The sequence below is a fragment of the Balaenoptera ricei genome, chromosome 1 (assembly GCF_028023285.1).
Source record: "Balaenoptera ricei isolate mBalRic1 chromosome 1, mBalRic1.hap2, whole genome shotgun sequence".
Classification (NCBI taxonomy): Eukaryota; Metazoa; Chordata; class Mammalia; order Artiodactyla; family Balaenopteridae; genus Balaenoptera; species Balaenoptera ricei.
The window spans coordinates 140,765,985-140,791,790 of NC_082639.1; the positions used below are offsets into that span (position 1 = coordinate 140,765,985).

At 47.9% G+C, this 25,806-nt stretch overlaps 1 protein-coding gene across 4 annotated transcripts in view; it reads right to left on the bottom strand.

The window, feature by feature from the left end:
- Positions 1 to 2,201: 2,201 nt before the first annotated feature.
- SEC16B (SEC16 homolog B, endoplasmic reticulum export factor) overlaps positions 2,202 to 25,806 on the bottom strand; it is a 94,730-nt gene continuing 71,125 nt past the window's right edge. Inside the window, exons 12-27 of one of the 4 annotated variants that reach the window (XM_059937174.1) lie at positions 24,516 to 24,613; positions 22,519 to 22,600; positions 18,421 to 18,538; positions 17,083 to 17,194; positions 15,366 to 15,471; positions 13,530 to 13,670; positions 12,241 to 12,363; positions 11,354 to 11,423; positions 9,491 to 9,790; positions 8,589 to 8,656; positions 6,122 to 6,274; positions 5,845 to 5,943; positions 5,365 to 5,476; positions 5,147 to 5,226; positions 3,970 to 4,068; positions 2,202 to 3,320 (exon numbers count right to left, since the gene is read on the bottom strand). In XM_059937174.1, the coding sequence (XP_059793157.1) occupies positions 3,252 to 3,320; positions 3,970 to 4,068; positions 5,147 to 5,226; positions 5,365 to 5,476; positions 5,845 to 5,943; positions 6,122 to 6,274; positions 8,589 to 8,656; positions 9,491 to 9,790; positions 11,354 to 11,423; positions 12,241 to 12,363; positions 13,530 to 13,670; positions 15,366 to 15,471; positions 17,083 to 17,194; positions 18,421 to 18,538; positions 22,519 to 22,600; positions 24,516 to 24,613 (1,830 nt within the window). In that variant the 3' untranslated portion in view covers positions 2,202 to 3,251. Of the gene's footprint in view, positions 3,321 to 3,969; positions 4,069 to 5,146; positions 5,227 to 5,364; positions 5,477 to 5,844; positions 5,944 to 6,121; positions 6,275 to 8,588; positions 8,657 to 9,490; positions 9,791 to 11,353; positions 11,427 to 12,240; positions 12,364 to 13,529; positions 13,671 to 15,365; positions 15,472 to 17,082; positions 17,195 to 18,420; positions 18,539 to 22,518; positions 22,601 to 24,515; positions 24,614 to 25,806 lie in introns of all 4 variants that reach the window. The other 3 variants (XM_059937183.1, XM_059937167.1, XM_059937158.1) reach the window with 3 other exon arrangements.

The window sequence follows — 25,806 nt, forward strand, 5'->3', positions numbered from 1 at the left end:
TGAGAGACCCCAGTTCATCATACCCTTACTGGGCCCAACTGAGGGCTCTTTCCTGACGAATGAACGACAGGACTTGTTTTAACCAACCATGCTCCATGTTAATGGATGCGTTCTGACTTTGCCAGAGTACAAGCTTCCAATCATGAATTAGCTTAAGTACCATGGCCTCCTCCCTTTCTAGTGCATAAAACCCTCTGATTTTCCCCTCAGAAAATGTGTCCACTGCTGCACATATTACTTCCTTTGCCTGGGAAGTAACTAATCCCAGTACATGCTTTGTTGACACTGTAGTCACTCGTTTTCCATGAATAATCCCAACAGGAGGCAGAAGTGAGGACACAGGCATCTGATGTCTTTACCTTCCTCTTTGGTCCTCACTGTCCTCCTCTAAAGTGCTTATTTTTATAGGGTAGGACTTCCCCTATGTCATTGTTCCTGCGGGCACTAAGCCACATGACCTAACATTGGTGGCAGGTGGGATTCAGGGAGAGAAACTGGCTTAGTCATAAGAACACCTATTGAGAAGTAATTTTAAATTATTCTTCCCATTACACACCTGTATCAAGAAAAATCTCATACAGATGGCCAACAGGCATATGAAGAGATGCTCAACATCACTAATTATTACAGAAATGCAAATCAAAACAACAATGAGGTACCACCTCACACTGGTCAGAATGCTCATCATTAAAAAGTCTACAAATAACAAATGCTGGAGAGGGTGTGGAGAAAAAGGAACCCTCCTACACTGTTGGTGAGAATGTAAATTGGTACAGCCACTATGTAAAACAGCACGGAGGTTCCTCAAAAAACTAAAAATAGAGTTGCCATATGATCCCTGCAATCCTACTCCTGGGCATACATCCAGAGAAAACCATAATTTGAAAAGATAAATGCACCCCAATATTCAGAGCAGCACTATTTACAATAGTCAAGACATAGAAGCAACCTAAATGTCCATCAACAGATGAACGGATAAAGAAGATGTGGTACATATATACAATGGAATACTACTCAGCCATAAAAAAGAATGAAATAATGCCATTTGCAGCAACATGGATGGACCTAGAGATTATCATAATATGTGAAATAATTCAGAAAGACAAATACCATATATCACGTATATGTGGAATCTAAAATATGATGCAAATGAACTTATTTACAAAACAGAAACAGACTCACAGACATAGAAAATAGACTTGTGGTTGCCAAGGGGGAGGGGGAGTGGGGGAGGCATGGGTTGGGATTAGCAGATGCAACCTATTATACATAGAATGGATAAACAACAAGGTCCTACTGTATAGCACAGGGAACTATATTCAGTATCCTGTGATAAACCATAATGGAACAGAATATTAAAAAAGAATGTATATATGTATAACTGAATCACTTTGCTATACAGTAGGAATTAATCAACTATACTTCAAAAAATAATTTTTTTAAAAAAAGAATGAAAAATCCACAGTTTAATATCATAGGCAACAAGATAAGGCAATTTTACTTATTAGATTATATACTAATAATTTTTTTAAAACATACACATAAAATGCTTAGCATGTACTAGGTACTTTTTTAAGAGCTTGACTCCTTTAATTCTTGCACTGTCCCTATATGGTAGGTACTATTGTAATTATCATCCTCATTTTATAGATGAGGGAACTGCAGCACAAGACAGTTAGACAACCCTGTCCAAGACTACAAGATGAACTGTGGATGAGCCAGGATTCAAGTCTAAACAATTGGGTGCCTATGAAACTCACAAACTACTGGCATTGTACCGCCACTGGGTGTCAGCATACCAAACTGAAGGGGCTGCAGTCTTTTTTAGGGAAAAAGGGAACAGCACTTACTGAGGGCCTTCTAGATGCAAAACACTGGTGCACACATTTCCCAATTTAATCTGAGAGATGAATAAACTTTTTAGAGAACAGAATATGCAATATTTAGTTAACAGAGTAACCAATTTGCATCAGAGGAGCTTTTGTCCATATTTTTTTAACTGAAAAAATAGCGGTAGACTTAGAAGTTAAGAGGACCATTCCCTAGATTCTTCGTTAACAAAGGGCTTTTACCAGCTGTTCGCACCTATCACACAATGAAACCATTATTAGAAAGACTTCAGGGAAGAGACCACTCAGTGTGCTCTCTCCCTCTGCAAAAACCAGCCGGAGACAAGCATCTGCTATAAAATTATCTGGTTTAATCACTATCAACATCAGAACCATATTACATTAAAGTACAAAACCTGTATGTACAATTACACATACAAAAAATGTTCTTTGTGAGGAACAATTTTCAGCAAATCTGACAAACAGCAAGAGTTACTCCTATTGGGGGTTTGAAAGGAGAAATGGAAATTTCCAAGATGTGCCCCTCCTCCCTCTGGCTCCTCTGACCCTCCGAACATCAATTTGCAAAGGCCCGAGGGAGGAAGGGAGGTATTAACAAACTCAGGCACTCATTCCTCCTCTCTTATGGAAGGAGTGAATTTTTAGGGAACATTTTCCATCCTTTATTACACTGATGTTCCATCCATCTGCATCATTAGGTTCAGTAGTTACCATGACAATATGATGCCTACGGCAATCTAACTTGATAGCCAGATGCCAGAATGTGGAAAAATAGGACCAGCTAAGAAAGTGAGAGAAATATAATTAATCTGAACCACATAAAAAATGTGCACAAAACTAAAACCAAGAGGGAAACTGCCAAAATGTCACCCAAGAGGGAATGATGACGGGAAACAATGATAAGTTTCCGAGATTCAGAACTCTTTTGCTAACTAGAGCCATGAATTGGTCTGTAACTAAGGCTGAGGAAGAAGTCAAAGTTAGTCTAGAATATTGCTCTGAGTGCGTCTCCCCCAATAATTTCCTGCTGCTGAGGCCAGTGGTGTCATCACTGATTCCAGCAGTGGGATTCTTAGGCCCTGACTTTCCCGAGGATCTCAAGCCACATTCTAAGTGCTGCCGTCACAGCATTCTTCTCACCTCCAGTCTGCTGTTATGCCCAGCTTTTCCATCTGATGAAGTCATTTGCACCATCATTCTGAAGCTAATCTTAAGAGATTGAACTGAGCTATGTCCTGGGAGACCCTGTCCCCTTGCGTTCTCCATGCCCCATGGAGGCAACAGGCTAGCACAACCCTCTTGGGGGCCCCAATGTGGCAAAGGGGCTGGGAGATTAAGAAACGAGAACACCATAAAAGTTGTGCTTCAGGGAGACCAGCCTGGGATGGTTGGTCCTTCTCATCATGGCTGGGTTGGATAGCGGCGCTGAGCTAGGCGATTTGGCCGGTTCAGGCTGGTAGCCATGGAGAGCTGGAAAAGAACAAGCATGGCACTAGATTATAGCCCCAAGCATGACTCCGACCAGGGCTGACTGGCTGGATTGAGCTTGGGCACCCTGAGGGTCTAGAAACCCTTCTGCTGTATTTGGCTTCCCATGGTGGTGTTCTCATTATTCGTTTTCACCCAACACCTTCACCTCTTAAATAAGGAGAAAGAAATTCAATTTTATATAGAAGGGAGGCCAGTAATACATCAGAACAAGCGGTCTGCCCCAGATCATGCAGAAGCAGGGAGTTTAGCTTCAATCAAACTTTGCAATGATCCCCTCACCCCCAGGACACAGCCCTGGTGCAACCACACCATTGACACCAACACCAATTGTCTCTCCTGAGTCTCAAGACTTACGAAAGGTCAAGTGCAATATTAATAATAGTGACATTGACTGAGCATTTTCTGAGTGCCAGGCCCTTCACATACATGCTCCGGTTTAATCCTCACAACTATCCGCTGAGGTAGCTACTACTAACCCCATTTTACAGATGCAGAAACTGAGACTTAGAGAGGTTAGTCATTGCTCAAGAACTCAGGCACAGTAAGTTGTTATAAGTAAGTTATAAATCTGGGTCTCCTTAATCCAGAACCCATGCTCCTAACCCCCTCTCCCTCAGGGCCTCCTTACCTGGGGGATCTGGGATGGGTTGTAGAGAGGGACAGCCCCTTTCAAGGGGGGTGGGGGAAGCAGAACACCAGGGTTGAAGTAGAGCCCAGAGGAAACATCCTGTGATGGAAAATAATGGAAAATCCTCTTAGTCACCACTTCCCAGATTCCAGAACATCAAGGGCTTCCCTGAGCATCAACTTTGGTCAAGAGATGCAGACGTGATAGAGCTCAGGGAATCTTGAGCAAACAGACGTGGTTCAAGTGGGCACAGCCAACCCCTGGGTCTAGGGTGGCATTGCAGAGCCTCGGGTGCTGCTGCATGAAAAGAAAAGGCCATAATAAATGTATTAATAGCATCATAAAAAGTAACCTCCTATTCTTTGAAAGATCTAAAATACTACAAGAGTGCTGTAACCAGGCCACAAGAAATAAAAATGTTTTCCTAGCAATCGGCATGAAATCCATACTGGTGTGGACAATTCATCAAGAGTTTATCACAGCCCTTGCCAAGGATACTGGTGAACTCTGGCTCCTACTGGGACAGGGAAAGAGGTCGTTCTCTTTTTTTTGCACATGCCGCACGGCATGCAGGATCTTAGTTCCCCAACCAGGGATTGAACCCACGACCCCTGCAGTGGAAGCACACAGTCTTAACCACTGGACTGCCAGGGAAGTCCCAAGGCCGTTCTCTAGACATCACCTAAAGAAGCAGTTATGGGCTAACTCCTGTTCCCCCCAAACTTCATATGTTGAAGTCCTAACCCCAGCACCTCAGAATGTATTTGGAGACAGGGTCTTTAAAAAGGTGATTAAGGTAACATGAAGTCATCAGAGTGGCCCTAACCCATTATGATTGGTGTTCTTATAAGAAGAGAAAATTTGGACATAGACACACACTGAGGTAAGACCATGTGAAGACTCAGGGAGAAGATGGCCAGCTACAAGCCAAGGAGAGAAGCTGAGGGAGAAACCCACGCTGCCGACACCTTCATCTCAGATCTCCAGCCTCCAGAACCGGGAGGAAATAAGTTTCTGGTGTTTAAATGGCACAGTCTCCGATACCTCGTTCTGGCAGCCCTAGCAAACTAATACAGAAGCTTTCTCCATATCCTCCACGAGTCAGGCCCTCACAGGGCGACACCTCCAGCCCATATGAAAGTTCAGTCCGCACACAGACGCCTGGTGGGCGGCTCACCTCAGGTCCCGACAAGCCTCCACTCCCCGTGCCCTCGGATCTCCCGGCCCCGGACGCTGATCCTCGGGCTTCACTCCCGCCTAGGAAGCAATGAGTCAGGGGTGTTCCCGCTGCTCGGGACAGAGGAGTCCCCACGCCCAGAAGGCAACCCCCACTCCCCCCCCCGGGGAGCGCAGAGAGGACCACAGGCAGCCCAGAGGACATGAGGTTGGTGGTACCTGTGTCCCTGGAGGAGGCGCCGGCATCCGGCAGAGGCTGGGGAGCTGGGGGCGGCGACGGCGAGAGGCCCGGGCTGGGCTGGGGAGGAGAAGATGCTCGGGGGTCTTCCTGCTTAGTGCAGAAAGGAAGGTAGCCCTGACGGTTAACAAACCTATGCTGCCTGCTTGTATTCCTGCAGGGCCCACATGGCGGCCTCCTGCCTCAACCAGATGCTGGCTTTCTCTCCCCCAAGTTCCATTTTCTTTAGGCCGCTCCTCTGCTCAATGATCCAAATTACTCCTGGCCCTCGAAGGTTAAAATTCTTCATCCTGACTTTTAAGGCCTTTCATCATCTGCCTTTCCCCTCACTGGACCAATTTGTTTCCCACGATCTTCCATCACTAAACCTGTTTCACCCGGACCAGGGTAGAGATGCCAGCTCCAGACCCTCCTAGGGCCCCTAGAAGGGGGAGCTTCCACGCCCTCCCTGCCGAGGTTACCTCAGAGTCAGGACTGTCAGATGCGTCTTTGTCTCCAGGGGGGGGCGCGTCTCTGGCGGGCTTCGGGCGAAACCAGCTGAGCCAGCCAAACCCCGAGCTCTGGAGGGAGGAAGGCGAGTTCTGTGGCCTGCAGGGTCGCTTCTCCCTCTGAATATGAGATTAGCCAGCCGCCCCCCCCCCCACCTGTGATGGTGGTGAGACAGGAGGGGCAGGGACACCACCGAAGCCCAGATTCCCAGCTCTGCTCCGCCCTCTGGGAAGAGAAGAATCCCTCTACCTTTGTACTCTCCTTCGCGTCTCCGAGCTTTTCTCTCTGGGTGGTGGTTTCGGAAGACTTCTTATCTGCCTCATCGGAGGACTCCTCCTCATCCTCCTTGACTGATACAGTGGAACTCTCAGAAATATTTCGTGCTCTGGAAATCAGTGGCACCTGGGATTAAAGAAAACAGAAGTAACATTTTTATAGCACTTGACAGGTTGCAAAGGCACATTTGCACGTACTCCCTCACCTGACCTGCTCAGTAAAGCAGTGGGGAGAGCCCGTGATCCGCAACAAGAGAAGCCACCGCATTGAGAAGCCCACGCACCGCAATGAAGAGTAGCCCCCGCTCGCCGCAACCAGAGAAAGCCCGAGCGCAGCAACGAAAACCCAACTCAGCAAAAATAAATACATTTATTAAAAAAGAAAGGTTAAGCAACCTAAGGTCACATAGCTAGTAAATGGCAGAGCAAGGATTTAAACTTAAGCAGTCTGACCCTCCTTCTAGGAATTTCTCCTATTTGAACAAATTTGAGGAATAGACAAGGGCTTATATACTAGAATGCCCATCATTGTGTTTTACATATGAGGGGAAGAGAAGGGAGGAGTAGCGAGAAAGAGTAGGAAAGAAAGGAGACACACTTGAAGTGTTTAACAATGGGGAGAAGATGAATTAAAATCTGAGCTCCTTCCAGGGCCTACCAGGCCCTCCATAACCCAGTCTCTCTCTGCCTCTCTGGTCTTGCTTCTTAGCCCTCTCCCCTGTTGCTCCCCACTTTCTAGGTACAGTGATTCCATGCTCTTCCTCGATTGCACCAAGTCAGTCCCATTATAGGCCCTTTGCTCTCCCTATTCCCTCTGCCTGGAACACTTGTTCCCTGAATACTCACCTGGCTTCCGTCCACCCTCCATGCTGACCTCAGAGATGCCTTCCCTTCCACTCCATGTAAAGTAACATCCCTCATGCACACAGTGGTTTATTTGCAGTCACCTCCACGGAACAGAAGCCCCATGAGGGCAGGCTTTGTCTGCTTCCCTGTGTACCCCCAACCCCTGTAACAGTGCCAGGTATGTTGTAGGAACTCAGTATTTGTGAATGAATAAATGCATGAGTGATGGTATTTCCATACAATGGATTTTATCACACCAATATTAAAAATCCTATTTAGGAATGACATGGAAAATCTCAATTTTATAGTATTAAATAAATAGAAAATAAAGTTTCACCTACATATGTTCTTAACCATTTAAAAACACATGTGTGTATGTATACACATTTATATACACACATATATACATAGACAGGTCTCCCCCACTTTTTGAAAGTTTGCATTATGCCACTTGGCTTTTACCAAAGACCTACATTAGTACCTGTTTTCCCTAACCAAAAAAAAGTCCAAAGAGGATTTTCGCTTTTACAAAAAAAGGCAAAAAGTGAAAAAAGCGTTCAGCGTTTGTTTTGTAGGAGCCGTTATAGAGGCAGAGCGTACCCCAAGCAGTGAGAGTGGCCTGCCAAGCTCCTTCCCGGAAACTACGCTCAGCATCTCCGCATCAAGATGCCATAGCTTTGACCTGTGTCTGTGAGCACCTGTGCTTCCTTTCGATTTATTCTGTGCATTGTTAGCAAGATGTGTACTGAGGTAACTGCTTCTTCCCTTCATGCCATTTAGACTTACGAAAGGTTTCATGGAAAGGCTCTATGTTCGGATAGCAGGAGAAACCCGTATATAGAAAAACTTTTAGAAGGAAATAATGAAAATATTTGACTATGGGCTTCTGAGTGATGTCTGTTTGACTCTTTATATGACACTTTTTCTTTATTTTTCAAGTTTTCTATAACAATAATGTACTAATTTTTCAGTTAGAAAAAAAAAAAAAAAAAGTAAAGCATAAAAGTCGGAAGCCTTGCAGCCCGGTTACGACTTGAGGAAGTTCGCCTCCAGCTAGGCAAAGGTAGACAACGTCTTAGGTTTGGGACCAGCAATGCCTGCTGTTGGAGGGAAGGGATTCATTCATCCAACAGCTGGCTGGATGATTACTTAGACGTGGTTCCCTCCAAGACCTGACGGCACACCTGGGCAGAAGAGATTCAGCTGCGGTAGGTCCTTCTTGGAAATAAAGCAAGGTAAAAATTAAAAGAAAGGAAGAAATATCAAGAGTCTTCCATGGTGGAGCAGAGCACAGCAAGTGTTCGGTGCAACAGTAAGAAGAGGGCATCAAAGGCAGCGGATGTGTGAGTCCAAAGCTACACTCAGCCCTGCCGGCCCTGCCCCCATGGATACAGGTTGGCAGGACTGAACATGAACCGAACAAGCCTCCTCTCCACCTCTCAGGATCTGGTGTAGAAAGAAACAAGGTGAAACATGGAAGAGAGGGCTGGTGCAAGGCACAGGAAGGCATCTGTGAGTGGCTGAGAAACCGTGTCAACTGAAGGAAACCCGCAGCTCAGAGTGGGCACCGCATCTACTGGGCTCTGTCCTCTCACCTGCGGTTTGGAAACAACCTTCTGCCCATCAGGATGCTGGAAGGTTTCTGGAGACACTGTGTTCTCTCCTATGGCACAAAACACAACAGAAATCGTGATGTGAAGTGGGGCCTTTCCCATCTATCCTGAAGAAGGGTAGTGGGGGACACAGTTGGCTTTCCTAATTGCAAAGCAGCTGGAGCTCTGAGCTCATAGCCCCAAGTGCATCACAGTAAATGCAAAGTCCATTTGCACAAGCCTCTGAATTCCAGCCACCCCAGGACATGCTGCTCACCCAACCTTCACCCCGAACCAGGGTCATTCCTCAGGAACCCCGGAAATCAGGGCCACATCAAGCTGGATCGCAGGGATCCTCCCTGACCTTCCCCTCCATGTGAGTCTCCCATCTTGGACAGGACCTTGTCTTAGAAGGTCTAAGATCTGATCCTTCTGCGTGGTCTCCCGCACTTCCCTGGCATCACTCTGCAATGCTCACCCATACTCGGCCCCTGTTGTCCAAGGCCTGAGGGAAGAAGACAGAAGCACGAGCCTCTGCCCACGGTCCCTGACACTGATGACTTTAGAAAGAGGACTTGGCCTAAACTACAGCTCCAGGCACAGGTGGCATTTTCTTGCCTTCTCCAGCCGAGATCCTAGAAACTACAGAATCCAAGGGGATGGCAAGAGTGGCTGCAGTTGGCTGTGCTATGCTTGTCCCAGTAGAGACATGGGCTGGAATGGGAGAGAGCTGTCCCCCTCAGAAGAACGTGAAGTACCAGGCCCTCAGTCATGTTCACACCCACCACTCAGGGCTTTACCAGCTCCCACCCCACACCCTGCACTGGTCCCTGCACCTCCCTCTTCTGCTTGCTCCCCCAGACACCTCGTCACCCAAGGTTCGCTGCCTCGCTGGCAGGTCTTACCAGGGGGCGGGTGCATCTGCTGGGCTTCCTCCCAGGCCCTTCCTCCAGGAGTCCCTGTCACTGCCATGCTGCCACCTGTCCCTGGCAGATGGGTCTCAGGAACTGAGTAAAGAGGCACCGGGACCCCCGTCTGCCCGGAACCTCCTCCTGCTGGGTAGGAGCTGGGCTGGAGGGGAAGGGGCTGCTGTGGGCTGGGATGGGCCGGGCCCATCGGCTCCAGTGTTGGCCACAGGCCTGAGCAGTCCCCAAGGGCTTCTGAGTTGCCTTGATGTCCAGAAAGATCCTGGTAGAAAGTGTCATCTAAGGACATAGGGCAAAGAGGAGGAAGTGAGACCTGTAATGTGGCATTTGTGTGGACTAATCACACCAGGAACAATCCTGCTCTTTGGAAAGCAGTGACAAGGACAGGCCGCTTGGTGTGGCTGCCATCGATGTGATGACAAGTACAACACAGCAGTAATTGTAACACCTCTCACCGCTTATGACTCAGAGTTTACAAAACTATTTCCCTCACTACCTTGTATGATCTCTGAGCCTTAAACCAGTGGGTTGGGAGGGAAGAAATTACCATCTCATTTAACTCCACAATTTCTTGCATTTGGATAAACTTTCTCTTCTAAGGATCTCCTAAGGGACTTGGGTACTTGAAACTTAGAATGTTGCCAGTTAAAACCCAAGTCAGACTACAGAAATGATGGCTTTGCTTTTAAAGAAGCAGAACCTTGGCCCAGGAAGGGACCTTGGTGGTATTCATTCTGGCTCTGCTGTGTTGCTGAAGAGACAGACCAAGGTGTGGACGGGGACAATGGCTGCCCCAAGGTTATGGAACTGGTGTGGTCATCTGACCCACCTGCTCCATTGGGTGACAGGAGACACAGCTGCTTCCCAGCGGAAGTGGCCACTCAGAAACACCCAGCCTGCTCTCTTGCAGCCCTTCACCCTCACAGATTCTGGGACGCAGCAGCAAAGCTGGGAAACAGAAACCAAGGCCTGCCCTTCCTTGCTGCCCCCTCGCTTATCCCTGAAGGAAGCAAAAAAGGCTGGGACACAGCCGGAAGGAAAAAGATGAGGCCCCGTCCTGACCCCACCAGGGAGTGCTGTGTGGGGAAAGGGCACAGAATTAACTGGGGTAACAACGTCTGCCCAACCCAACACTCAGAGGCATCCTGAAGGGAAAGGAGGGATCTGCTGAAAACACTCTGAAACCTATTTCACGCGTGTGGCGATTGATGCTCAAACACCACAGGCACTTCCTATGTCCCCACTGCTAACCTGAAATACAGATAACCCACCACCTCTGGCCTCAAGGAATGTATTCAGCTAGGGAGACAGTACTGACACAAGTGAAGCAATTAGATAACAACACAACATAACAAGATTAAAACCTGAATGTGAAGCAAAAACTCTAATAATGCAGAAACAGAAGTGTCAGGGGTGGGGACTTCCCTGGTGGCGCAGTGATTAAGAATCCGCCTGCCAATGCAGGGGACACGGGTTCAAGCGCTGGTCCAGGAAGATCCCACATGCCGCGGAGCAACTAAGCCCGTGTGCCACAACTACTGAGCCTGCATGCCACAACTACTGAGCCCACGTACCACAACTACTTAAGCCCGCGCGCAGCAACAAAGACCCAGCGCAGCCAAAAATAAATCAATTAATTATTTTAAAAAAGGAAAAAAATCGTGTCAGGGATGCCTCTGGTCAGCGGAGCTGTGTGGAGAGGGGGGGCCCAGACCACTGGGTCAGATTGACACAGGCAAGGAAGGCACTCCAGGAAGGGAAGGGGGAGAGTCTTTTAGGTTATCTCGTATAATCAGATCCTGAGAGTCAGCTATTACACATTCAGTTCATTGTTTTGGGTACCTGTTGTTTTTCTGGCTCCCAAAATATCTGAGTGAGCAGAGCGAGCATCCCCAATGTCTCCTGCTGCCTTCTGCTGTTAAGATAAAGTAAACACCTCTTAAGTAACACAAAGAAAAACAAAAACAGTGAACCATGGTTTAAAATTAAGTCAAAAAGAAACTTTGGGAGTGATAAGGTAAGGGAGTCGCAGGAGAATGCGGTGGCTGGACGGGGAGGGGGAGGGGCAGCCTCAGCCCTTCCTACCTCCCAGCTCTGCCCAGAGCAGGCAGGGACCAGGGCAGCATCCTCTCTCAGAGGAAGGGGCAAGAGGAGGGAACGAAACCGTGGGCCCCAGAGCCCACAGCACATGTAAGAAGCAAGGGCCGTGTGTGCCTAAAAAAATCCCCCTGCCCTTTCCCAGCGACAGAGGGAGAAACAACATGGAGGAGGCCCTGTTCCAATTACTGGTACAGTTACTACCAGCCGCTTCTGCAATTGTCAGAACAACAAAAGGAAAGGCCCGGAAGTCTTTTAAGCAATTGCCCTACATTACATGAAAGTGACAAGGGCCACTGTGAGCCATTGTTCCTCACGGAGAGATGGAAGCTTTGCTGGTCAGAAAATGTATTTTCTGGGACCACAGAGAAGGGTGGCTGGGTGCTTTGGAAGAGGGCCCCACTGTCTCACACCAAACACAGGAAAATGTTTCCAACCGGGTGCGAGGCAGCAGCGGGGAAGCTGAGTGCCACCCCTTCCCCAGTCAGGCTGTGCCTCATGGGTGACAGGGGACCCCAGAGCCCTCCATGGGGTCGGGGGCTTGCTGAGGTCAGTGCCTGCCTACTCTGGGTCTAGGGCAGCCAAGAGGGAAACAGAGGCCCACCCCACTGACCTGCACCCCCTCCACTTACCTGCAGCTCCTTGTGGTGCCCCCGAAGATGTACCAGCCAGTCTGGCTCCAGGTCCCTGTCTCCTCGGTGACGGCGGTGGCGTTCTAAAATCAGAGGATCTGACAGCTTCAGTCTCTCTGCAAGCTGTTCCAGGTTTCCAGACGGTAAGAGAGGGAAAAGGAGAGAGTGAGAAGTAAGTGAAATGGACAGGCCATGGGGAGAGGCAGTAAGAAAAAAGAAGGGAGCCTTGACTGGTAAACCAGATTACAAAGAATTGCCAAACAACAAATTCAGCAGATATCTTCCCCGAATTGCAACATAAACAAACGGTTAACCCATCTTGTTGCTAGACACTAAATAAACTATGAGGAGAAACTGTCACTCTGCTTTATGTCTCTGCAAAGCTGTCCTCAGGAGAAGCGCTTCTCAAACTTCAGGCCTGGTAGGAACCACCTGGGACCTCGCTAAAATGCTAGTCCTGATCCCAGAAATCTGTGGGACCTGAGATTCTGCATTTCTAACAAGCTCCCTACAAGGAGACGTCTGTGCTGCTGGTCGAGCGACTGCCTGTATCGTAAGACTATTCCATCATTAAGTTCCCAGACTTTCCTATTCCTCCATTCTGGGTCCTGAGCTCCCTACAACCATCATCCTATTGGCAGAAATTTACCATCAAAGGGGCTCAGTACCACAGATTTTATTGATTACAGAATCCAACATTGAGCCTCATCTAAAGCAAAGAAAAAATTGACGGTAGGCTGCCTTTTTACTCTCAGCTAATGGATTTTTCTTCAATTAATTGGAACAACGATTTGCCTGATTGTTTTCTTTCTCAGGAACTAAAAGTTGATATGTTTTTGTTTTCTCTTTTTGAATGTATCTCACATGTGATAAAATATTCCATGCATTTAAAAGCATTTTAATAAGGATCATTTCCTGTTTTAACCACTAAAATATATTTTCTAAGCCCAGCCTTTATCATTAGAACAGTTCACCGTAACAGGCAGTTTTACTGTACCAAAAAAGCAGATGCAAGAATGAATTTCCTGCATAGCACATGACTGGTTTCCAGTCCCCCAATTTCACTGCGTCCCTCCCCGCCGCCATCCCCGCCCACAGCATCCTTCTTTGTGCAGTGTCAGGCCTCTGCTTATCACATCTGGACATGCATACGTGGTCAAAGACAGCCACGGGCTCCAATTTTACAGCATGTTCAAAGAAGATGAAATGGGGTGTCTGAGCCGCTTTACAATAGCTTTCTCTGAACACTGAAGATAACACACCTGCAGAGAACCCTTTGAGAAGCTCACCTTGATGAGTTCCACTAATAGCACAGGGTGACTGTTCTCTCCCTGGCTCAGGAGGGCTGTGCCAATGGCTTCGCAGTAATGCAAGGCCTGGGACGCAAGGCCGTAATCTGCCAGACGGGAAGCATAAAGGAGCTTATACACCTGTGAAGAGGAGCAGGGCCAGTGATGAGCCCATCCAGGCAGGGACAGAAAGAGAGAAGTGGAGATAAGACTTCTTGGAAGTCAGCTGACTGCCAACTTCCTCTAACTCTGGATCCAAATATTAAAGAGGGCCTTGTGCCATTTGGGGCATTCTATCTGTGTATGGGCACAATTCCAAATCCAGCCTGCAGTTCCGTCCTCATAGAGAAAGGGCTGGAAGGCACATCAGCTGAATCTCCCTAGGCTCTGGTCACCGTGGAAATGCACTGGACTCTTCTTATCAGGCAGCCCACATCTCTGGGAAGCCTGGTGTATGTGGGGCACAGGACCAGGCACCAGGGGGATGGATAAAAGAAGAAAAAATGACTCAGGTGCAAGGGACTTCAAGCCCAAGGGAGTGTACAGACAGAGACAGGTAAGGGTTCAGAGAAGCATGAGTGACAGAACTAAATGGAGCCTGAGGGCTGGAAATCAGACAGACCCAAGTTCAAATCCCAACTCCATGCTGGGTGTGGAACATTGCGCTAGTTACCCCACCTCCTCTCTGCGCCTTGGTTTCCTCACTATAATATGGGGATGATAATATGATCTACCCCTTGGCTGTTGTAAAGATTCAGTGAGATAATCCATGTAAAGTCCTTAGAACAAATGGTACCCAAGAGATGTGAGCCAATAGCATGTAACTCCTTGGAACCTGTTTTGTAAAAGGAGGGTAATCATGCCCGCCTCACAGGATTAGAAATCATACAGTCAAAGCATCATAACACAGTGCCAGGCGTGTAGAACTCATTCCCTAAAAACAGCTAATCTCACTGCTATCAGCCCAAAGACAGCTGAGAGGTGGGATGACTACAGAACAGAAAGAAAAAGACTGAAGACCTGCATGGACCCAAAGGAGCTGGTCAGGCAGGGCTCTGCTGGAGAAGGTGGGTCTTTGGTAAAACTCTTAAAGAAGATACTAACTGGGTCATTGCCCTATAGGCAGTAATTCATTCATTTCCAAGCCTTTGTTTTGTGTTTTGTGTTTGGTGGTGGTGGTGTGCATGTGTGTGTGTGTTGCTGCCACCGAGTACACTCTCAATACAGGCATGGAAGGAGTCATTATGGATTTAAGGGGACAACAGGGCATCCAGTAGAGAGGTTGAGAAGAGAGGTTAGAACCTGCGTGGACACCGCCTGCACAGCTGCAGCCCTGGGGGTGGAAAGAAGGATGGGGGCCAAGGACAGAGCAGGGAGGAATTTCCAGAGTTAAAAACAGAGTCATCCAAAAGAGATGGGAGCGGCAGGTCAGAGGAGAGGGAGAAGGGTGAGCAGACCCCCGTTGGGCCCTCCTGCTCCCACTCCCAGCAGGATGACCATGGGGCTGAGGAGAAGGTGGAGCCATTTGGAGGTAGAAGAGCAGAAGCTGCAGACAGGAGGGGAGCCCCAGGGCTGCTGGCACGATTCTCATTGCCAGGAGTGAGGCAGGAGCCCCCAGCACAGAGGCTGCTGCAGTGTTTTGCTTTCCTATCTTAAAATGCAAAGCTTTAGGGGACCTAGAAAGACATCCTAACCCTTCCCACATTCCAGCTAATGAGGAAAAGTCCAGTGGATGACTTAGCCCAGCCACTATGTGCCAGATAGCAAGGCGGAAAACCCAGTGGCCCACAGCCATGTGACGCAACTAAGGTGGTGGCCTCGTGAGGGTTCAGTTACCTGGAAAGAAGGGATGAAGGATTTGGGGCGGCCCAGCATCTGACAGTACTCGAAGATTTCCGTCCTCTGGATAGCCTCAGTTGTTGCAAATTTCAAAAACTCTTGACTAAAACCAGGGAATAAGAATAAAAGAGATTGAGGTGGGGACAGATTTAAATCCTAGTAGATGGCCAAACACCAGCTGCATCCATTCATGGTAGAGTTTCTGTCCTGGGCTGATACCTGGGGCAGCTCCAAGAGAGGAAAGAGAATCTGCACCTCCAGAGGCTCTGCGGGAAGGAGGGGGGAGAGACTGGGGGGAGGGGGAGATCGCTGCCATCTTTGCTGGAGGGTCACGTAAGGCAAGCTGCTCTCACACCCAGCTCAGTGGGGCACTGGGTCCTCCCCGTAAGCACACTGAGAGCCAGCCTTAGTGCCCTGAGAACCCAGAGCGGGCGTCTGTGAGAGGCCACCACAGCCTGAGCGGAAGAGCAGAAAAGAGGGAGTGATGTGACGTTCGGAAGCATTGAAGAAAGAAGGCCCGGCAGAGAGAGGGTAGCACTGCGGAGCCAAAAATCAGAAGACGGTCCCTGTGCTGGAGGTTCATTCCAGTGAGGAAGCAGGCTGGGTGAACGTGATCTGAGGGGCCCTCAGAGTCCCCACAGGTCCCAAAACAGCTGCTGTGGGGTTTGAAATCATAATCACGGGGGCTATGCCTAGGGTCAGGACTGTATCTCCAGAAACATCCTCGTACAACATAAACATAGGAGGGAGACACATTAAACCGTTTCACTTAGTGTCTCATTTGGCCCAGACGGGCCTCTTTGACAAGCCAACTAGGTGCTATCAGAGACTGTGACCTTGACAGACAGACTATGAGAGGCTGCGTTTCTACAAAGAAAAGCCTGACAGTCTGGATTCCAAGTCCCACCTGACCCCACACTAGCTGTACCATCTTAGACAAGTTACTTAACCTCTCTGTGCCTTGCTTTCCCTCCTCTATAAAGTGAAGATTAAAAGCGTACCTTCTTCACAGGGTAAATGTGTAATGATTAAAGGAAATAGTGCAAATAAAACAGCTGGCACAATGTAAGAACTTAGGAAATCGTAACTATTACAGGGAAAGAGAAAGAGAGATCTAGAATGTGGAGGACAGCTAGAGAGCAAGCTGGTCGTTTTGTCCATTTATTCATTGTCTAGAGGCTTATTAAGGTCCTTCTGTGTGAAAAGCCTAATGCTACGGCCAGCAGGGAATAAGTGACAGGCGCGACTCTGAGTAGCTTGTGCACCAAGTCAGGGTAGGGTGTGGTGGCTAAACAAACGTCTTCCACTTTCGGGTTTTGCACAAGGCGGGCTCTGAGAACGGGTCCAGAGCTGCCTAACGCAGAGGCTCAAGCCGCCACGCGCTCCCGCTAAGCATTTTCTAGTCAGTCTCTGATCACGGAGCCAGGGAGCCACCGAGTGGCCATAGGGGTACAATGCAACCCACAGGCACCAGTTCACAGCTTCCCCGGAGCAGGGCCTGGACCTGAGGCCCCCCGGCGGTGTGATGCGGCATCCACCCGGCATCTCCTCCCCCAGAGCCTACCTGTGCAGAAAACCATCCCAGAGGAGGGGACCAGCAGTGGCCGAAATTCACACAAGACAATGGAAAATGGAGCCATGAAGCCCAGCAAGGGCTAAACCAATCCCCTGGAAGATGTCCTTCCCACTCCCTTTCCCCCAGAAGATCGCATACCTGTGGCTACTGCCCAGCAAGGCCAGGTGGTCTGTCTTCACGGTGTAGGAGCCGAAGGGCACGTGAGCCATGAGGTAGCAGAAGTGAGCTGCTTCCACCAGCCCCTTCCCAGCTGCAGGAGGAGAACAAGCCCCGGTCACGGTCACGGAACAGGCCCACGTGAGGACCCATCATCTGGGGGGGATGGGAGAGGGCTGGAGAGGGGCTTGGAGGTCGGAGCGGAGAGCCTCATGGGGATAAAGGAACGAGCTTTGCACACTACGAGTCACAGACCCCAAACCCCACTCCCTCTCCTACCGCATTTTTGGCCTCCGACATTATTTCACTTCTCTTCAGCCAGAATAAGGCACTATTTCACGTTCCCCCTAATGGATTTTCGATGAGGACGTTTCTAAGCATTTTAGTCCTTCTGGAGAGGGCGAAATGGGTAGAAATGCCTACACCTGAGCAGAGAAGCTGGCCGTTGGGAGTAGCAGTTTTTAAACTAGGCTTCTTGGGGCACTAATGCCTCCCCTGCTAAAGTCAAACAATAGAAGACCTTTCCCAGTGATCATAAAAATTACATTCATTACCAAATTGTTCCCAGTTTTAAAATGTTCTCCCATACATTTTCCATTACCTCAACATTGAATTAATTCAAATAGGTAAAGTAACTAGCACGGGGCCCGGCACCCAAGAAGGTTGGGCAAAAGTTAGTTCTCTTTCTACCCAGGTGCTGAACAACCTGCCATTTGACTGGGCACAATCTTACGCGTAGCTATTTTAAGTTTAGCAGAGCAGTATTTCACGAAGTGCCACAAAGCGATGATTTCTAGACGTTCTGGCCCTTGACCAAATCTGAGAACCACTGATCTGGAACATTCAACAGCCCCTAAGTGTTTATGAGGCCACATTCACAGAGAGATGATAGAAATAAAGATTATACGATTACCCAGGGTAGTTCAGGCAAAAATAGAATTTCCTATCTGGTTGAGCTGGGTCACTGCGGGAGTAACAGCAACAGTAGGCGAGATGCCCCCATGTGTTAACTCCATCTGCATGGGAATCTGACCCAGGCATAGGAATCACCTACTCAGGGGAGCCTCCTGCAGTGGCAGACCCCAGAGTCTCAGGGGCCTGGCCTGCACTGGCTCACAGCGGAAAACTGGGAAACAGAAAGGCAAGAAGGACACCCCTCTCCCTGGAGTTTCTGTCCCCAAAACACTGAGGCTCCTGGGTCAAAGGAAAGCCTGAGGCACAGACTCGGGCCCAACACAGAACCTGAGAATCTAAGCACAGGGTGGTTAAAGCTGGCCTGGAAATAGAGGAGAGGAGGGGATGGCGCTGCTCTCTGCTTACCCAGGGTGTCCCCCATGGTGACGATCGTGCGCTGATACAGCTCCGGGTCCCCACCTTGATTCGACAGAATCACAGCCAAGTGCGGCCTCCAGTCTCCCCACTGCTCGTCCCCACAACACTGAAAAGCAGCAGAAAAAATTGAAAATTGACTGAGTAATGTAGCGCTGACCAGAACATAGGTAAGTAAGGAAGGTTGTTGTCTGTTTCCTGGTTTTCCGGGAACGCCCATTATGCTGCCGGCAGTGTGGCCACTCATTGATTTTGCGTTCTCTTTTTAAAAAAGCAAAACTCTTAGAAGGATGAATAGGCAGGCAGGCAGACACATATACATACATACATACACACACAGGGATGTTGGGAGATAGATAAATAGAATGACACTCTTGGTCACTAATTTTCAGATTTCCTCCTGGTGCCCCTAACCCCAATAGCTAGGGACAAAATCAAAAAAAAAACAAACAACAACAACAACTGCTGTTTCAGTGGGAGAAGGAGGATCAAATACTCTTGGTTCATGAGAAGAGTCCACATTAGCCAATTAGAAGACAGGGGAACACTGGGCTCCTTGATACCTTGTTAACAATTGGCTAATGTTTTCTGGTTTTACAAAGCCAACGCCCTCTCTCACACATCACCTTCTTTAATCTTCACAACAACCCTGTGAACTCTAATTCCTATCGCCTCTTGAGGAGTGAGAAAACCAGGCCAAGTGGCCCAGCCAGCACTATGTCCCCTCCCTCTGGTGACAATGCAGAGGCAGCAGAGCTCCACGAGGGGGCGGTAGAGTATAATCAGAGAAGTGGGAGCGGGCAGAAGCCCCTCACGAATGATGGGCCGCCCTTCTCCTGAATAAAGGGGAATTTCAGGACAGGAAATATCAATAAAGAAACAACACAATGTCACAGAAATAACACGGGCCCTGGATTCACCTGGGGTCCTGCCTTTTGAGCAAGTTTCTTTATGTCTTTGAACCTTTGTTTCTTCATCTCTTAAATGGAGATCATGATGTCTAACTGACAGGATTTTTTTTTTTTTACATCTTTATTGGAGTGTAATTGCTTTACAATGTTGTGTTACTTTCTGCTGTATAACAAAGTGAATCAGTTATACATATACATATATCCCCATATCCCCTCCCTCTTGAGCCTCCCTCCCACCCTCCTTATCCCACCCCTCTAGGTGGTCACAAAGCACCGAGTTGATCTCCCTGTGCTATGCGGCTGCTTCCCACTAGCCATCCATTTTACATTTGGTAGTGTATACATGTCAATGCTACTCTCTCACTTCATCCCAGGATTACTGTTGATAATAATATAGTTAGATGAAGCCCATAGCATAGTGCCTTACACTTGGTTTGCACCTTATAAATTACATGTAATACACACACACACACACACACACACATACACAGAGAAGCACAGCAAAGGAAAGAGGTGATTTGCAGACTAGTCTCTCCTCCAATTTGTTATACTGAATAGATAGAGCAGGAGATTGACAGTAATAGCTTAGATCTGGAGGTCAAAACAATTCACAATTATTTGGTATTGTATTTGTAATTATCCCACAGAACAAAAGATGCTTTATCCAACTCCATTTTATAGTGACTCTGTTTATCTGGGCAATGCAGTGTGAATGAGGACGATGATGACAATAAATCACAATAATAACAGCAGTTCTCACTTACTGCACTCTGACCCTGGGCCACAGCCTGTGCTAAGCATTTCTCCTAAGAACAATCACATGCATTAGGTATTATTATTATCCCCATTTTCACATGTGAGCCAGGCTCTTTCTTGCTGAAACTAAAGGGACTAGCAAAAGAAAAGCCCTTGCTAAAAGAACAAAAACTTAGAAGTAATTCTTCTGTCTCCTCCCCCAGGTGATTTGGGAAAAAATCACTGTAAAGCAGGTCTATGGAGGGAGAAGAGAGAGAAAGAACGCTTATTAACTAACTTCAATGGGCCAAGCATGGTGGTTGATATGTACAGATATTCTCTCCCCTTTAATTTTTTACAGTAGCTCTGTTAGGCATCAAAATGCCCACAAAGATGAAAAGCTGAGGCTCTGAGATTAAGTAGCAGGGCCCAGTTCACACAACAGTGAGGAGAAGAGTCTAGGTTAAGCCTGTGACAGAAGCCCACGTCTGTGTTTTCCAGGTGCCATGCTTTTTCCACTACCCCTCTTATTATAAGTACCAAAGTCTAGCCTTTTACTGGATGCTACGATGCTAGGAAACTCTCAAACACTAGGGTCAAATACTGCATTGGCATATCACCTCTGGCTCCTCGGTTTTCTCACCCAAGAGTAGGGAACATTTAGCAAATTCTACCAGTGCAATGAGACCCAATGGACTGTATGCTGATTACATCATTTCCTGCATTTAGTGCTTTGTGACACGGTGCAATTTCATTGCAGAGCACAGGCCCTCAGCAGAATTGTGAGGTGCACCCCATGTTCCAGTATAGCCAGCTGGTTTGACGAGGGGGCATGAAAGTCATCATTTCTCTTTTCTTTTCTTGAAATTGTCCACAGCAATAAGAAAAAAAAAGCAAAAGCATGAAGTACATTTTCATTGAAACTAGGTGTCAGCAAAAATCCAAGCCTCTAAACACAAGAAAAGGCTTCCAAAAGTAATGGAGATTGAACAGAGGTGGGTTTAGGAGGCAGAGAGAGAGAACACCAGAGGGAGGGGATCCCACAGCCATCTCCACTGGCTGGGGAGAAGCAAAGATGCTCACAGAAAACACCAGGTCATGCGGAAATGCCAGCTGGCCTGGAATATGGCCCTGGCACCTCCCCAGCTCAAACCTCCCATAAATAACTCATCCAGGGAAGACCTGAAGCCTATGAAGGAACAAGTATAGAATCTCTACAAATATACCATCAAGATAAAAGGAGGGGGGAAGGTAGAAAGAACATTCACCAGAAAAATGTTTCCACAAAACAAAGAATTGTCACCAAACATTTCATCATGAATTTAAGTAAAATAATGAAACAATTTGTTCTATGAAGCAAGGGTCTAAAGCTAAGTTACAGGAGCAGAGGAAAGAGATGGTGGAGAACAGGGGGAGGTAAATGTGACCTGCAGAGCTCAGGAGGGAAGTGGGAGAAAAATCAAAGAAATAAAGACAAAAATGGCAAAAGCACAGAAGCCAAGAGACACTGATGAAAACACAATAAGGGACACACAGGATGGACACACAGCAAAAAATAAGAAAGAAAGAATTGAAACAAAAAAAAATTTTTTTAATTAAAGAGAAAATTATATATATAATTCACATGTGTATATGTATACAGTTCACATATATATATATATATATATATATATGAACTATATATATTTTATGTATAGAGGGTGTTCCTGAAAAGAAAACCAAAATAAGAGAACAAAATAAATACTGAAGGATATAATTCAAGAAATTTCTCTGGAACTGTAAGATATGGATGCACATATTAAAAGAGCATGCTGTATCCCCGAATAACTGACACAGACAGTCAACAACAAGATATATCTTAGTAAAGTTATTGGACTTCAAGGATAGGGAAGGAATACCTTGGGACAAAAAGATCAATGCTCTTATAATGGGAAAACTATCAAGCTGGCCTCAGGGTTCTCCCGAGCCACGTCCCACACTGATGACGTAGAATCTAACATGTCCAGCTCTGAAGGGTCACGTGCAGTGGTGGGAAGGAAAGAAAGCCTGGTTGTGGGAAGTGTGGAGAGCAGCCTCGGGTTCTCTCGCTATTTGCCACACAGCGGGTAGCCGTGGATTGTGGAAAGGGCACAGTCTTTGGAATCAGACAGACCTGGGCCCATCCTGACTCCACTACTCCTAGCTCTGTGATCTTGGTCATTTTATACCTTTGCGACTCAGTCGTCACGTCTGCTAAACAGGGATAATCATTCTTACCTCCATGCGTTAAATGAAATAACATGCATCACAGTGCTTAGCACAGGGCCAGGCACATTGGAGGTGATTAACCAACAGTAATTACTTATTTTTCATCTCTAAAGCCATCACCTCGTTCCCGAGCAGTCCCTACCCCCTAAACCCTTAGGGTGCTGGGGCGTTGAGGGGGTCCTGTCACAGAGGGTACCGTGGCTGCCTGTGGGATCCTCCCCGACATGAGCTGGAAGAGGGTCTGCAGTGGGTCGTTGAGCGCCAGCGTGCTGGTGAAGCTGCAGAGAGAGGAGACCGCCCGTCAGTGGGAACCCAGCCAAGAGAGCCTCTAACCCATTGCCTGTGAGGCCCAAGGCCTCATCTACTTGTATTTGATTGCAGCAGCTTCTTTTGGAACTTGAGTTTCTCTTTTCAGTTGTGCCTCTGCTCCATCCCACTTTCGGATCTCCATCCCACCACACACGCCAAATAGATCTCATTACTGGGGAAGATCTTCTGCATTTTAGCACTGACGCCCTAACTCTTGAGTAACTATTTTGTAGGCCTTCGTCCATCACGGAGGTGAGCCACAAATACTTCAAAGACCCCTGAGAGCCCAACGGTGGGCACCTCCTCCCCAGGCACCCTCCACACCCACTGCCCCACAGCAGCCCTCCTCCCCAAGCCCACAGCTCTCAGTGCTGTTTTGCGGGCTCATCGCTAGCCTGGGTCTCTAGTGCTTTTGCTCACAAGCACTACATAGTCATTTTCAGTAACCAAAGAGGCGTAGAGCAGGGACCAGAAATGATCATGCTGATGACAAACCATGGGATCTGCTTAACAAGGACATAATAAGCTCTATGGCTGATTTGAGATTTAAGCAGACTCAGTAAGAGAGATTTTTCATGATTCACTGGGCCCCATCAAATATCAATGGCCCAAGGCAAAAATCTGTAGCCGAGATGTATGCTACAGTGTGGAGCTGTGGGACGTTCGTTTCCAAAACCCAAAGGAAACTCATTCCTCGGAACACCATCTTTTTTTTAACAGCACCTTTCCTCCAGAGCTCAGAGGGCTTCTCCTAATAGAAGTTCAGTGCTCCTCACCATTCCGGTCTCTGAACATAATGAAGTACGTGGTGGTGTCACTAGTCCCTGGGAAAACCGAGGGTCAGAGTAATAAAGAGATTTCATGGAAGCCATGGTGAAGAATGGGCTCCCAGGTAGTGACAGACGTTAGCCCCACAGACTGAACTTAAAGTGTGGGTGTCCATCTTATCCAACTCTCTGCCCAACGGGACGTATGGGCGATTGAAATATAAGATAAGCAGAGAAGGTAGCTTCACGGCTTTAACCAATGTGAGAAGATAAATTTTGAGGTACCATTCTTTTCTCTGTGTAAGCCAAGGCTGCTCCTTATAGGAGGGCCCCCACCCCAGCCCACCCCTGCCACACATCTGTCCCCGACAATCCATGGACGCTAACTGCAGCCTGAAGGGCTGACCCCTTACAGCGCCCCATACACCTCCACCTCCACTTGGTTCTGAGTCTCTTTAGCTGTTTCATTGCCCTTGTTCTAAACTCCTGGCTATGTACTCACACCTCCATTCCTATTCCGTCCTGGTTTGGGTATTATTTCCGGTCCCCCCGGCACCCGGGTCCTGGTGGCCCAGTGTAACCTGAAGGGATGCCTTCGGTCTTGACATCTCCCAGTAGATGAAGACTGCTGGATCTCATCCCCAGTCCTATAAACCCCTTTCTACCACAGCTCACAGCCCTGCTACCCTGTATCCCTCCCTACTTCCCAGCACCCACACCCACGCTGCAGGACTAAGCAGTAAATTACTAACTCTCAGTCCTAAGGCTCTGTCAGTTTCCCTTAAGTGATCTACCCCCTCACCGATGGAACTCTCCAGAGCAGACCCTCCCAAGGGGAGAAGGCTACTGCAATGCAGAAACCTACTTAATTTTTGGAAACTTTGACCCTGGGAAACATTAGTAAAATGTTTTATTCAACTTACCAGCTAGAAAGAATGTGTCTGTGTCTAGCTTATTAGGATCTGGAGAAGAGAAATGCTACGTCCAACTTAGAATTGGAAAGATGCTTGGAGGGAGGGGCCTTTCAGTGCATCTTGCATTTCTCCCCACCCTCACCTCCACCTTTGGAGGGGAGCCACTCTGCTCCATTGGTCTTCTTGGCACGTCCCCAACTCACCCACTCATGACCCAGCTGTAGGTCCTTGGGTCCATCTTGCTGGCGAGGAACAAAGCGTGACCCCACAAATGGTTCTTCATGGCCCACTCCAAGGCCTCCTGAAAACACAGACATCACCTTCAGTACCACCTTGCTCACCTGCCTCTAAGAGCAACAGCAAACAACTGTGCTTGGGGACTGCCCCCCCACCCACCCACGCCCGAGCAGCAGAGGGCGGGCTTCCAGGAAGACACTCAGAGCCTCCCCTGCGAATGTGAGAAAGGAACGGTAGAGAAATGGCTTTAACTGGCAGGTACTTCTCTCTAAGCTGCCCCTTTCTCCAGCCTTCACCTTATCAAACCCCTTATGTGATTGCATTAGCTCCCCGTCAGACATAGTTTCCAGTTAGCTTTATCTCTTTAGCCAAAGTCACACAATACTTTTATGAACCTAAGCACCAAAAAATGAGAGAAGCATCTCACCCCCACCATTGGTTTTTTTTTTCTTTCTTTCTTCCTTTCTTCCTTCCTTCCTTCCTTCCTTCCTTCCTTCCTTTCCTTTCTTTCTTTCCTTCCTTCCTTCGTTCCTTCCTTTCTTTCTTTCTATCTTTTAATTAGTTTTTATTGGAGTATGGTTGCTTTACAATGTTGTGTTAGCCTCCACTGCACAACCAAATGAATAAGCCATACACATACCGATACCCCCTCTCGAGGAACCATTTCTTTATTAACAACTGTGGCAGAGACTGCTAGTTCCTCACCCAAATCCAAGTTCCCCTTCCTAGGCCAAGAGCCGGACTGCATTTCCCACCTCCTTGGCACTGAGGTGTGGCACTGAGATGGGAAGGGAAGCAATGTGTGACGCTTCCAGGTCTGGCCCATAGAACCCCTCCCTGTGCTCAACCCTCCATGGCCTCTTCCCCATCGGGCTGGAATGAAGATGACTCCCGGAAACTTTAGAGACTCTGCATTGAAGATGGTGGAGACTCCTACAGCTGAGTCCCTGGGTGAGTACAGGGAGGAGGGCTGCCCCATCTTCTGTTCACCTGCCCAGTACTCTCGCATGAAAAGAAAGAGGCTGCTATTATGGTTTCGTGGCGGGGAGGGGTTTGTTGGTTTGTTGGTTTGTTTTAGGCTGCACCACGCAGCATGCAGGATCTTAGTTCCCTGACCAGGATCAAACCCATGCCCCCTGCTTTGGAAGCGTGGAGTCTTAACCACTGGACCGCCAGGGAAATCCCGAGGCTGCTGTTATGTTTAAGCCAGTATACATAATAGTTAACTACCCCCACCTAATACTGTAACTAACCGCT